Below are 14,116 nucleotides of genomic sequence, written 5' to 3' on the forward strand. Positions count from 1 at the left end.
AAAAGCCTGTGCAAGCTGGGACCCCCTTCCCGTTCTTTTCTATGCACTTATCAAGAGTGTGCAGACGTTCGGAATAGTAGTGTATTTGTAGCGTGTGCGTATGTGTGTAAGAGGAGGGTGAAGTGATAGAAAATGGAGAAGAAATCTAGGAGCACGCAGAGGATTAGAAAGAACTTTCATTGCTATCTAGGTTCTGCTGCAGCTGTTATGGGCTCTCACCAAGTCTAGAGAAGTAGCTTCGGTTTTCCAGCACCCCTGTTTCTCGTTACCACAGTGTAATGCTCCCACTTTAGCCATAACCCCGGGTTCAGGCGGCACTCTCTTCAAAGAGCAGTTTCTCAGTTCCATCCTGCAGCTAGCCCATCTTTAACTTTAAAAACCGTTTCTATTCGCTTTCTTACTGCACCGGTTTTCATAGTTTTGTGTGTGTGTGTGTGTGTGTGTGTGTGTGTGTGTGTGTGTGTGTGTGTACATGTTCGGGGAGTGCGCTCGGCAGCTGGAAGGGAGGAAGAAGGTATAACCTTTAGATTCAGTCTCTAAGGAAAACTGAGCCCTGGGAAAGTGTTCAAAGTCCAGTGTTTCAGGGCGCTGCTCAAACAGATTTAGGTGCTCGAGCGCCAAGCCGACAATACTATCGATTACTTCAACTGCATTTCTTCCTGCAAACATCTCTTCCCCCTACCTCCTACCCCCGACTAAAAGAGGTTTTTTTACAGAGAGAAATAGTTGCGAGGGAGGGAGGAGTGAAAGTGGGGAGGAGAAATGGAGAATATTTTCACAATGGATGGCGATATTTGGATTACTATTCTAGCAAAAGATATGATGCTAGTTCTCTTTCCCACCCTCCAACCCCCTCTCCCCCCACCCCACCAGATTTCTGTTAAGGGTGGGACGCCCAGACTGACCAATAAATGCTTCGTTTTAGTGACTAGGTTAAAATAAATGATAGTGCTTTTCCATGCTGAAGGCCCATTAGTTCTTTGCTAAATACATTAAAATAGACCCTCAGAGAGATTATGGGAGAGATTTTTTTTTTTTTTTTATGACCTGTAGAAGCTAAACAGCTCCGTACCGTACTACGGATAGTACACAAACCTTAGTTACATATACATTTTTTGGTAGTCTGTACATTTAAAGAAAAAACCCTAGCGCTAAAAAACTAAAAGCGCAGAGACAAATGTATTTTCAATAGCCATCACTTCAAACACGGTAATTTCTTTCTGCATTTCCTTGTTGACCTGTAGGTAAGATATTATATTTTTACAGACGGTTAATAGGTACCATATTCGGATACTAATATTCATCATCATAGATGGCACACAATAAAAATGATAGCAAAAACAAAAGAAAACAAAAAAATTACATCTGCTTCTAATGGCGAGAAAGGTTCTTATATTTTCAATCATATTTTTCCATAACAGTGGGATAATGTACACAATGGCGCTTGTATTATAACCATCTTCTCTCCATTCAAAGAATGGTATTCTATGGCATACTAATTTATGTATGGGGTATGTTGTGAGGCCATTATAAATGTTCTAAAGTTATATAACCAATATATATAAGGAGTTGTAAACATTTAATTATTGAATAGTTCACATGTTTTAATATTTTTTCATAATAATTAAAAGGAACTACTGATTCCTCATTTCCTCCTTTAAATTATAGTATTCAAGAAGAAAAAAGCTATTCTTAAAATTATTTTTGGTTTCAAATGGGAAACATGTTCTGCTCCCCAAAATGAGATTATTGTGTAGATTAGTAATTAAATTCTGTCCATATTTTAGAACTAGGAAGTTGTTTTTAACTCAATCAGACTTAGAGGCATATGTAGGGAATTAGAAATAGGCACACAGTGGGTCATACAGCATAGCATATACCCACAGCGCACTCTCAGAACACACACAGAATAATCCCTACCTACACATACACATACATTTACAGATTCATTTCATGTCATTAGGATTTTTCTCTAAGAGAATCATGTGAACATTTATGAATTTTCAGAAGCTGGACATATGCAGTGGGGGCCAGTAGGGCATTTAAAAAAAAGGTTTAACAATTGTCCCAAATTTAACCTTTATTGTATACTTCTTGGAATTTTAATAGAAGTATATTTTTATTTGAAATCAAGATAACATTTGTTTCTAAGTTAAACCTCAATCCCATATTCTTTGGGGAAGGTATTTAAGTTTTGGGGGTGTTAGAACTCCAGGTATTAAAATTTCATTTTAAAATGAAAAGCATTACTAAGTTTAGTTACCTAAAGGTTTATAATGTCAGCTTATTTTCAACTAGATTTTGGCAGTTTAAAAGACAATTTTATTAGGCTCCAAAAATTTACAGTAAAAAAAAAATTTTAATTTCATACTCAACATTAACTTTTTCCATTAATATCTCATAAAAAAAATGATGCCCCGCCCTAGCATCTTAACTCTTTAAAATATCTTGGACCCTTTTATGAGATTTCAAGAGAAGTCCAACAAAACAAGTCTGGTTCTATAATAGAAGCACCTAATACTTTATCTTAAAGACATCTAAAGTTCTTGGATGTAACAATGAAGTGCAACCTCATACAAAATCTGATTCCCAACAAACTCACTTTACCTGTTGACTTGAAAAATGTGTTTGAAAGTCAAGTTCCTTTCTGGACAAGTTAACTAAGTACATACTGAGGCTAGTTTCTTCAAAGATAACCTATAACCTAAATCAGCTCTACTAAATTACATTAGTTAGGGGGAAAACCCAATATCACTGGTTCTATTTTTTTTAATGCTCTTTTTTTTTATTTGGACAAATACATTTTTAAAATTAACACCTCCAATTACTTCTAAATTATATCAACAAAGGTATATTTAGCCAGAACCAGTTCAAATATTGTTCTTACCCACATATTCCCTTTATTTCACAGATATTCATCTTCTTCCTATTTATTCCTAACAGAACTTTGCATTTAGAGAGCCCCTACAATTTATGCGCCTGTTAATACAGTGTCACTTAGGAGAGAGAGAGAGAGAAAAAAAAGGAAGGCAGGCAGGCAGGCAGGAAGGAAGGAAGGAAGGAAGGAAGGAAAAAAGGAAGAAAGAAAGGAAGGAAGGAAGCCTAAGTAGTGCCAAACAGTGTCCCTTATTCTCGATAGAGGTCACTTTTTATTTGTTTACTGGTTTATTATTTATTTATTTATTTATTTGAGTCATTACGGCTGTGACTAACTCTCCCCAATTCATCAGAAATAATTAAGTAGCGTGGGATATATATATATATTTTTACCATGGTTTATATTACCGCATCAGCAACAAGATTCTCTATTCTATTAGCGTCACAAGTGGTGCCGTAACTCACCGCGCCTTAGCTTTTACCCTTTATATCACCTTAATGGCAACTCTACTCTGGACATAGCGTGAGGATTATTCAAAATGCTGCCATCTCGTTAGTCAAATAAATATATAAAAACAAATTAGTTTCATAGCCTATCATTTTAAATTAAGACTATAGGCTATATTCAATAGATGAGCATTTGGGAAACTCCACGGACGACCCTTTATAAATTAAGAGCTTGACCATATAAACTAGTAAAGGTTTAAGGAAGAGTACTGAGTGGAATCCCAACATTGTATACGTTGGGAAACATTCATAGTTACTAACTTCTTCAAAGGAATATATTAGAAAGATGAAAAATGATAACACCTATAAGTTTTCTTCTCATTAACATGAAAGGTGGAACCAACTTCAAATCTAACCACAAAGAATACAAAAGGAACCGTTGAAATTTTTGTTTTCAGTTTACCATCTGAATAATCCTGATTTCAATAGTTTCCATTATAGAAGTGCTGTTTGATAGGCTGACTTTAATTCGGGGTTTTGGGAAAGAATGCTAAGGCACTTTGCAGGTAAAGCTATGAACTCAAGAAATAATTTTCTCTCACTTCCTTAAAGAGATTTTTTTTTTTTCCTTTTTAAAGCAGAATTAAAAAAAATACCCAGATGCAGGCACAAATAGGCACGCATGCAGGGAATATTAGAAAGTGGCTTGCTGATTAGTAAAAGGCAAATAGTAATTAATATAGAAATAATTCATCACACACACACACACACACCAAATGTTTCTTTAAAGAAGGTTGATTAGTGCAGGACTCGAGTCACGAGCAGGTGAGTAGCTAAACTTAGATTAGCTTTGGAGGTGGGAGGGGCTGGAATGCAAAGGTGAAATACTGCTGGGCCAAGGGAAGAGTCTGGGAGGTGATCACCCCCGGAAGATTTAGGAAAATTTGCCTTGCGGCCCTGTCCTTAGGATCTGTGATCTCACCCACCTTGCCACTTAGCCTTTTCCCACAGATAATACCTGCTGCTGCATATGGGGACATCTGACACAAGAAGTATTCAAAAGGGGAGGGAGCATTCCACCTCCTCCTTAATTTCCTCTGGTAAGACTCTGGCTCTGCCAAATCAATTACATAACGCCAATTCAAATATACACTCACAGACACTCACAGACACACACACACACACACACCTGTGCAACGGGAACCTGGGTCGAATTTTATTTGTTCTATTTTATCAGTGTCAGGACTATTGAGCTTTGTGGAAAAGGGATGGGGTTAGGGGCGGCGGCAATGAGAGAATGCTTATGCCTTTTCTATTCTCTCCTCTAGCACCCCTCCCACCGCCACCCCACCCTCCCGTAATCCCCCATTCCAGGGTGACAGTGTGGATATTTAACGTTAGCAGAAGAAGATTCCAGCCAGTGCCACCCATGTCAGTTTCTATTGAAACAAAAGACAATGGTCTTTACCACTACAGGGTTTTTTCATCTCAAAGCTGGGGATCTTTCGCTCAATCAGTTTATGCTACAGCACGTGACCTTTCACCCTCAACCATCTTCAGACGCCCAAGAGACACACCTAGGCTCCTCATCCTACTAACTTTTGGGACAAGGATTCAGGGTAGAATCTCCCTCGGCCAGAAGAGCTTCAGCAACTCTCAATTCCCCCTCCCCCCTTCACTATCTTCCGCCCAAGTTCTTGGATCTTTGATATAATCTCTGGAAAACGGAAAGAGGAAAGACATCTAGTTTGAAGTGACCAGAGATGCAAACTAATCCTTATTCCAGGAGTCGGTCCCCAATTTTCCTTGAGAGAAAACTATCTCTATCCTGTTCTTTCTGTTTCCCCCTCTCCCCTTTCTTTCACTCACTAAAAAAAGTCCTTTCAAAGAACGCAGGTTTTTAAAAATACGTGTGACAAATAACACACATCGCACCAGGTGTAGTTTTAGACGAAGCTCATCGTCCCACAGTTTTAAGCTAGACTCCTCGTAGTCTAGTATTTCAGGGTGCTTCAGTTAATGTCATGGGAAAAAGGGAAGCACAAGAGTCCTCAAATCCCCAAATCTTTCTCCTTTCCCCACTAGCTTGTCAGCATTTCCCCTCCAGGAAAAGCATATATTATCAATGAAGATAAACGTTTCAGCAGAATTTTCCTGCAAAAGTATATAGGTTTTCTGGGGAAATCGTTGTCTTTCAAAACACTATATTAAAAAAAAAAAAACAAATAAACAAAAAAAAGCCAAACATAAATGAGGTGTATGTATGTATGTATGGGAAGTCTTGTTGGAATAAAAACATGACAATTCTTTTCTCGTGTGCATTAGTCTTTCCGGTTCACATTAAAAAAAAAAAAAGCTTTTTGGATTACATGAAAACAATCAAACAAACAAACAAAAATAAATAAAAAAGACCTAAGTCTCAAGCACAGTGAAGAGATTTTTAAAAGTATCCCAGATATATAAAAAGAAGCTATTGGCAGGAAAACGTATTAAAATGAACAGGTAAACCCACACACTTCTCTCCCAAGAGCCCAGAGCTCAAAAATTCCTTTCGTTAACCCCTGAATTCCTCCTTTTCTGTCTTCTTCTCTCTCTCCTTCCTTCACCTCCGTCCTCCCCCATTCCCTCAGTCCCACCCCATAGTCCTTAGAAATATGATAGTTTCTGTGCTAGCTCCTGCTATTTCTTCTTTATTCCTTAAATCGAAGACAATGGACCTACGTCCTAAGCCTCCATTTCGTAGCCAAACATATTCATCATTCAGTTTCATTTGCGTCTCCCAAACCCAGACGGCCCAGTGTTGAGCCCATTTCACCTCCAGAATCCTGAGGCTGAGAACGCGACGCCAGGAGTCCTCAATATCATTATATTGGGAATCAGAAATCTGCTGTCCAAAAGCCTCGGAGAACCAGAGAGAAATGACAAACCCCATTGAACCTGTGAAGGCAGAGATTTTTTTTTTTTTTTTAAACAGCAACTTAGTAAATAAACAAGAGCAAAAGTTAAAGAGTGATGGCACTATACCTTGTCCCCTGGTTATTCAGACGCCTGCCTCCCATTTTGTACATGCTGAAGGTATTTTGTTTGGGAGATTTTGGTTTTGATTTGGTATGGTTTGTCTATATAAGCCCTGCTGGTGTACTGTACAGAAAGAAACGCCCGTTGATGGACTACAGTGTTAATTAACGCAGTGCTAATTTGAGTAAGAGGAAATGGAGGTGGAATTCAGTGCAGTAAGACCGCGAGGGGCCAGTGACCTCTAGTGGACATTGGAGGACATGCACCACGTCTGACTGAAAACTCCACAGAAAACTACTTAGCTACCTTCGCTGTTATTTTTCCTTGGCATAATAGAAAAACAATGTAGAGACCATTCCCAAAATATTAAGCTTAGTACAAATCCCCAGTTAGGATTATAAATTTAGGCCAAGTTCTCAGCTTGGTTGAACTGTCCATTTGACTCAATTCTAATTGATTTGTTAACTTTTGGGGGGGAATAGGAGCAACACTGAAAAAAAAGGGCTTGGGAAATGTGCATGAACTTTAATTCTCAGGGGTTCTCCATTCTGGAGGAAACTACTGTTTTCACTGCCCAATGAATTGAGAGAGGCAAAGAGTGGCGTGGGGTAGAGTAGGACAGAAATACAGCTCAGTCAGCAAAGCTAATCCGAAGTTGCAAGATCTATTTTGTGGTTGTTTTGTTTAAGAAATACGATTCAGGCAGAAAAAGGTTCGAGAAGGAATGAGTTGTGGAAACAATGCTTATGAATAATGACCGTTATCTCTCTCATACATACAAATAAAAGTTACTTACCTCCATTTTAAACGGAGGAATTAAAAAAAAAAAAAAAACAACACCAAAATTTGTTAATTTTCCTAAGTCATCACGTAGTTAGGGAGAGATTTACTTTTTTTTTTTTTTAAATAAATCTTTGCCTTTAGCGAAGGAAAATGCAACCACAATGCCTTTAAAGTCTCTTATGCCAAATACACATTGTGTGCTCTATAGATCATCCTCATCCTCAGTCCAAAAATCACAACAAATTCTGACAAAGTTCATCTCCCGTAGGGTTAAAAGCAACCCAGGTCTTACTAACCCATTAAAGACAGAAGCTAGATTTTAAGAATATATTGTGAAATACTGACTTGAAGAAGAGGACTGGAGCCATTTTTCTCCGGTCCTCTCAATCCAAAGGTTGGGCACCTAAATGGGACATTTAGCGTCTCTACTTTTTTTATACTTATCCACAATCTCTTTCTTGGCGAGAGACAAACTCTCAAACATAAACTCAAGAGAAAAGTAAAGTTGCTGTTGGGACAGGTGAGACCAACTTTCTTGGGCTCCTTATGTGGGATGTCCCAGAGATTCTCTGCTTCTTGGTTCCCAGGTTTAGGATTGGCCAAAGTGGAGAAGGCAAAAAAGTGATAATTCAGAAAAGGCCAGGTTTAACCAGTCTAATCTCAAGACTTCTGGTATCTAGAGAATGGGGCAATATAAGAGAAAGTTGCTTAAGGCCCGAGTTTAGCTCTTTCCTTCATCCACTTTCCAACATAGATAAGCAAGACCCAAGGATTCCAATCCTCTGGAGGGAAAACTCGTGCCAAAACAAGGCATAAGAGAAGTTACTTGGGATGAAAGAAGCACTGAGAGAATATAAAATGCAAGTGAAAAGGGGGATTGTTTGATCTTTCTAAACGACTTCCTCCCCACACGTTAACCCTTTTGGCGACTAGAACTAGCCTGCTATATTTAAGAAGCAGGGGTCCCGGAGATGGGCTGCTGCCTTGGGAAGAACTGCCACAGAAAGGCAGTCGCGCACCTACACTCTTAGACTTCCAAACACCGGGTTCTGGTGGCCGAGCTCGGGACTTTTGGTAGCGGCTTCTGAGGAAACGGAAATGCCCCTCCAAAAAATAAACAACCCCCCCAAACAAACAAACAAAAATAACCGTGTCCTCTGCCCCTCATTGGATAGTATTCAGTGAGCAGGGAAAGAAATGTGGAGTCCTACCTGTCTAGAGAACTCCGGAACAAAATTCAGGTCAGTGAAAGTTGTGCCAAGGGGTTAGAGATTCCAAGTATTTGAAAAGGTCTTCCAAAGGGAGAGGAAATGCAATTGGGACTAACAGCGTTACTCGGCTGTAGATTCACTAGTACATACATAAACGTGTGGATATTATGTATGCTACAGCACAGTAAAGAAAAATTGCTTGAAGCCTCAATAAAGTAAAAAGGGGGAGGGAGTTCGAGTGTTCAAAACTCAAAACATAAAATATACATTATAACAAAATGAAATTTCAATAAATTAGAATGAGCTTTAAAAGTAAAAAAGGAACGGATGCTCTCAGGAAAAGCAATTATTTTTCATCTTTAAAAAGAGCCCAGAAGTGAACCGGACAGCTGCGTCGCCTTGGCCGGCACGTGACAGTTTTTCCCACTAGTCCTTTGGCCGGGGTGGGCTTCCTCCGCAGAGTAGTTTCCGAGTTAGACTTCACGTCACCTCGATGTTTTCAAAATAAAGACCAAATATATATGACCTGTACCAGTATATTTACCTCTTAAATTTAAGGCAATCAGTATGTGTCTGAATTTGGTTTAAAAAAAAAATTTAAGTCGTTCCGAAAGATTGGGATCCACTTCCTGCCTTAGGCCAGATAGGAACACCTGGGCTGATGTGCCTGGAGTCCGGCGCTAATTTAGGGCTAGGCTTCCAATTGTGGCTAGGGCTTATCAACCTCCGAACCCTTAAAAACAAGTGTGCAGTTTTCCTGCTCTTCAATCCGAGTCTGCGACATACCTAGTTGCCAATTCCTCCATAAAACCCGAGAGTCAAAAAATAGAGGCAATGTAGATGCAGACTGGGGAGAAATTGTTGCATGTGGAAGGCGTGCCTTCCACTCCTGGGAAGGTGTGTCTTTTTTTTTTTTTTTTTTTAATTTTTTTTCTACCTGCTTCACGGTAACCTGGGGGTGGGGGTGGGGGTGGGGCTGGGAGTGCGTATCCGTCCAGGAATTTCGATAAGGGGTGGGGTAAGGCAATGAGACATATTTAGCCGCAGTTCCAAAGATAGAGCGACCTGGGGATAGATTTAGGCGTTTTGCATACAGGCATACGGGAGTAGTTAGTGACTCAAGGTTGAATTTTTTTTTTTTTAATTTTCCCACTGGACAAAATTTGAGTTTGATTGTCCTTTATCGATGTTTGAGAAGAACAAGGCTGCAAAAAGGTGGATGCCATTTAGTCAAGTAGGATAGGTTATGAAGTTATCTTTTAAGGTGAAACTGCTAAATTAAAGGAAAATCAGCTCCCCAAACCGGTAACGATTTGGGATCTAGATGTGACCAGTTCAGCCTATGTTAAACTACAGAACGATTCTTTTAAAAGAATTCATTTAAAAAAATTATTAACTAGCGAATCACCAAACCAGTTTAATTTGGGTAATCCTTAGAAACAATTGACTTGGGACACCGAGGGCTGCCTGAAGAATTCGTCAGACCTGAACCTGATAACCTTGCAGTCAGTGTTTGGGGGCAACAGATTCTTCTCGAAGATTGAGAATGCCTCCTTTGCGGTCCGTGGCATTTAGAGTGCTAAGGGGTCTGAGCTCTTTTATGCTATTTCCGTTGCCCACTTCGGCTAGATTTCTACCTGAATTAGAATTACACTTTTAACTAATGACAGATTTTTTTTGTGTGTTTTGAACAAATTTTAAATTTTTTATACAAAAAAAGACTTTTCCCCCCTCCTTGACTCCTCTCTCTCCACGTACCCACCTTTCTTAAGTTTTAAATGGCCAGGTGATGTGTGGATGGAGGATTTAAGGGGATGGGGGAGGGGGCACACTCGGTACAGGGACTTGGTCATTCTCTTCTTTTTTTCAACTCAAACCAGATTTAAAACAAAGTTCATGTTTTCATTTGTCATCCCTTCTTAATTGACAAGAATTATGATAATACAAGTAATAAATTAACTCTTATTTGGTCATCAAACAAATGGTTTCCCTTCTTTTGGAAAGTCTTGGGAATACAAGAGAATTGATTGGCAGGTGTGATAAGTACAGAAAACCTATCCCTTGCCTTCCCCAAGTCTCCAATTTTGCTAAAGAGCTTCTTATGATCACAATGGAGTCTTTATCATTGTGTCATTGTATTGGAAGTAGTGGAATAGTGTTTCTTTTTCTCTGCCTAAATCTTTTATTAAATTATCCTTGGAGAATTGTTAGCAGTAAGATCTTTCTTGGTTTTACCTTTAGAACACATACACTGACACACACATGGAGAGCAGTCAAATTACAAAAGCTTTTTAGGAAATTCAGAGTTGTTTAGTGAATGGCTATTTAAAGCAAAATTCAAGGGCCAGAAGTAATTTGGAGCAAATCATTGAATTTCTCTCTGGCTCAATTTTTCCACTTGCTTAGGTGGAAGCTGCGGCTGCTTAGAGAGTTTTGCGGAGAAAAATTAAACATAAATCCCACTGGTTAAATTCCAGGTGGCAGGCATTTAGCATGTATGTATGTAGATGTGTGTTGTATGTGTTTATAAACACACACATGTAATTTTAACTAGTTAAAAAATGAGTGAAATCATAGGTAGAACCTGTAAATCTGTTACTGTCAGTCTACTACAAATGATTTTTTTCCACCAGAATATGGAAATTATTTGGCCTGTCATGTATGTGTACACCTGTATTTTCATACATATATGCATATATCATACCTATTGTACAGACAGGCACTACATTCATACTGACGCAAGCATGAGGCAACCTCCTCCAGTTTTGAGTACATCGGGTGCTGGCATTCCTCTTTCCCCTCAATTACTTGAGGTCACATCCAGTCCTGACTCACTTTTTTTCTTTTCAAAAAATTTAATAGTATTTCATTTTTCCAAATACATACAAAGATAGTTTTCAACATTCACCTTTGCAAAATTTTGTGTTCCAAAATTTTCTCCCTCTCACCCTCCTTTCCTTCTCTTCTAGACACTAAGCAATTTGATATAGGCCAAACACGTACAGTTATAAACAAATTTCCTTATTTGTCCTGCAGCACAAGAAACATCAGATCAAAAGGAGAAAAAAAATCAGGCAAACAAACAATAGCTAAAAAAAAAAAAAAAAAAAAGGTGAAAATGCTATGCTTGATCCATACTCATTCTGCATAGTTCTCTCTCTGGGTACAGATGGCACTTTCCATCACAAGTCCACTGGGATTACCTTGAATCACCTCATTCTTGAAAAGAGCCAAATGACAGTTGATCATCACTTAATCTTCTTGTTACTGTGTAAAATGTTCTCTTGATTCTGCTCACTTCACTCAGCATCAGTTCATGTAAATCTTTCCAGGCTTTTCTGAAATGAGCCTGCTCATCATTTTAAAAAATAGAACAATAATCCATTACATTCATATATCATAACTTATTCATCCATTCCCCATTGGATAGGCAATCACTCAATTTCCAGTTCCTTTCCACTATAAAAAAGGCTACTACAAACATCTTTGCATATGTGGGTTCTTTTCCCTCTTTTATGATCTCTTTGGGATACAGACTCAATAGAAACACTGCTGGATCAAAGGAGAGGCACAATTTTATTGCCTTTTGGGTATACTTCCAAATTTCCCTCCAGAATGGTTAGATCAGCTCATAACTCCATCCACAATACATTAGTCTTACTCACTTTCAAAGGCAGTTATTATTTAGAAATAAATGCTGGTTGGTGATAGTTGGGATGGAACTAACATGAATTAAAGGAAGTTTAAAATGGTCCCCCTCACCCCACTATTCTGAAGAAGATCAATGAGGAAGATTTGGAGCAATGCTAATCCTGTTGACTCTTACATCTTCCTGATTTAGATCTACCTCCTATTATAGAGAGACAATCAGATATACTTAATTTGACTTGTTGAATGGATACACCATAGATTAGGTCTGCCAGAGCCCTCAGAGCAATAGGAGCAATTGATGCCAGGAAAAAATTATCATAAAGAAGACCTATTTTAACTTGAACCTGACAGCAATTGACAATAGCCCAACAATGATAACCCACCCTTATCACGTGACCAAAACCAAAGTATGTTATGTGAATTGAATGAAATTCTTTTTGAGATTGTGGGTCTTTACATTCAACAAGTCCAGGTTAAAACTTGCCCCCACCAAAAAAAAAATTCTTTGAAATTAATGAAATTAACTAAGTGGTTCTCAATATGTAGTCCAAGGACTCCTGGAGAGACCTTTTTGAGAGCTCTCCAATATCCTTTCAGGGGTTGAAGGTTAAAATTATTTTTATAATATGACTAAGATGTTATTTGTCTATTAAAATACTTCTCCCCTTTCCAAATACACATGTGTCTGAGGCTGGATTTTCTTCACGTACTTCAATCAAAAAACAACACATTGCGACAGCTTGAATGCAGAAACATAACTAGAATTCAGCTGTCTTTTATTAAGCCAGACATTAAATAGGTTTGCAAAAATATATAAAAATAATGCAATGCCACTTCTTATGAATATTTTTGTTTTAAAAATGTAGTTTTTTTCATTAAAATGTGTTGTTTATGTTAAAATGGGATAGGGTTGTTTTTGTCATTTTAGAATAAATAAACATTTAAAATCTATCAGTTTTAATTTCAAATATGGTAGATATCAGTAGATATATAACGCATGTAAACAAAATGCGTTTCAAGGTCTTCACTAATTTTTAAGAATACAAAGAAGTTCAGAGACCTAAAGTCTGAAAACTGTTGTTCCAACTTTTGGGGGAAATAGGTAATGAAACAGATTTGAAAAAAGTGTACTGGTACTTTTAAGGAGCTGCCATTCGTTAAGGTTATTTCTTTGGAGGAGAGGGATGCAATAGCTTTAGCAGTGATGTTCAGATACCACCTTTTATCAATTAATCAAATATTATACTATGTTAAAATGCTAGAGCTTCAAAGATGAAAATGAATCAGTCTACCTCCATGGAACTTAGGTTTCAGTTGGTGAAATGGCATACACCATATAAACAGAATTAATGTAAGATAGTTTAATGAAGGTATATCCTAATTCCTAGGAGGAGTAGGAAAGGGATCCTATAGAAATTGGCACTTCAACTAAATCTTGAAGGAAACTGGGGATTTCAGCTGGTAGAAATAAGGAGAGAACAAATTCCATGCATGGGAGATATTTAGTGTAAAGGCACACAGGTGGGAGATGCATATCAAGTAAACCAGTATGATTAGAATGCAGAGTTTGAGGAGGAAAGTAAACATATACACAAATACACATACAAATGCATAAACACACATAATGTATATATGAATACACATACATACATGCATGTACCTACATTATATAGATTCTACAACCTACACACATATATATTCACATTCATAAATGCATACAGATGGACAATATACCAATGCACATATATGCCCCATGGGTGTACATATATAATCTTGTGCCTTGTATGTACACACACAAGCATATATGTAATAAAAAGGTATTGAGAAATGAGGCTATGGAGATCTTTAAATGTTAAACAGAAGAATTACACAGAATTAATGTAAAATATTTTTGGGAAGGAGGTATCCTAGTTCCTGGGAGGACCAGGAAAGACATTCTGAAGAATGTGGTACTTCAACTGAATCTTGAAGGAAACCAAGGATGTTAGCTGGTAGAGATGGAAAGGAAGGGGCAGTTAGGTGGGGCAGTGGGTAGAGCACCCGCCCTGAAGTCAGGAGGACCTGAGTTCAAATTTGTCCTCAAGACACTTAACACTTCCTAGCTGTGTGACTCTGGGCAAGTCACTTAA

At 38.1% G+C, this 14,116-nt stretch overlaps 1 protein-coding gene across 8 annotated transcripts in view; it reads right to left on the reverse strand.

Moving 5' to 3' along the window:
• Positions 1-7,395, reverse strand: part of LOC127559433 (uncharacterized) — a 164,396-nt gene extending 157,001 nt beyond the window's left edge. For 5 of the 8 annotated variants that reach the window (XM_051993303.1, XM_051993296.1, XM_051993312.1 and 2 more), the window contains exon 1: positions 6,140-6,342. In XM_051993303.1, coding sequence (XP_051849263.1) covers positions 6,140-6,256 — 117 coding nt within the window. In that variant the 5' untranslated portion in view covers positions 6,257-6,342. The other 3 variants (XM_051993288.1, XM_051993257.1, XM_051993213.1) reach the window with 2 other exon arrangements.
• Between the last annotated feature and the right edge of the window lie 6,721 nt (positions 7,396-14,116).

Source organism: Antechinus flavipes, chromosome 1 (assembly GCF_016432865.1).
Source record: "Antechinus flavipes isolate AdamAnt ecotype Samford, QLD, Australia chromosome 1, AdamAnt_v2, whole genome shotgun sequence".
Taxonomy (NCBI): Eukaryota; Metazoa; Chordata; class Mammalia; order Dasyuromorphia; family Dasyuridae; genus Antechinus; species Antechinus flavipes.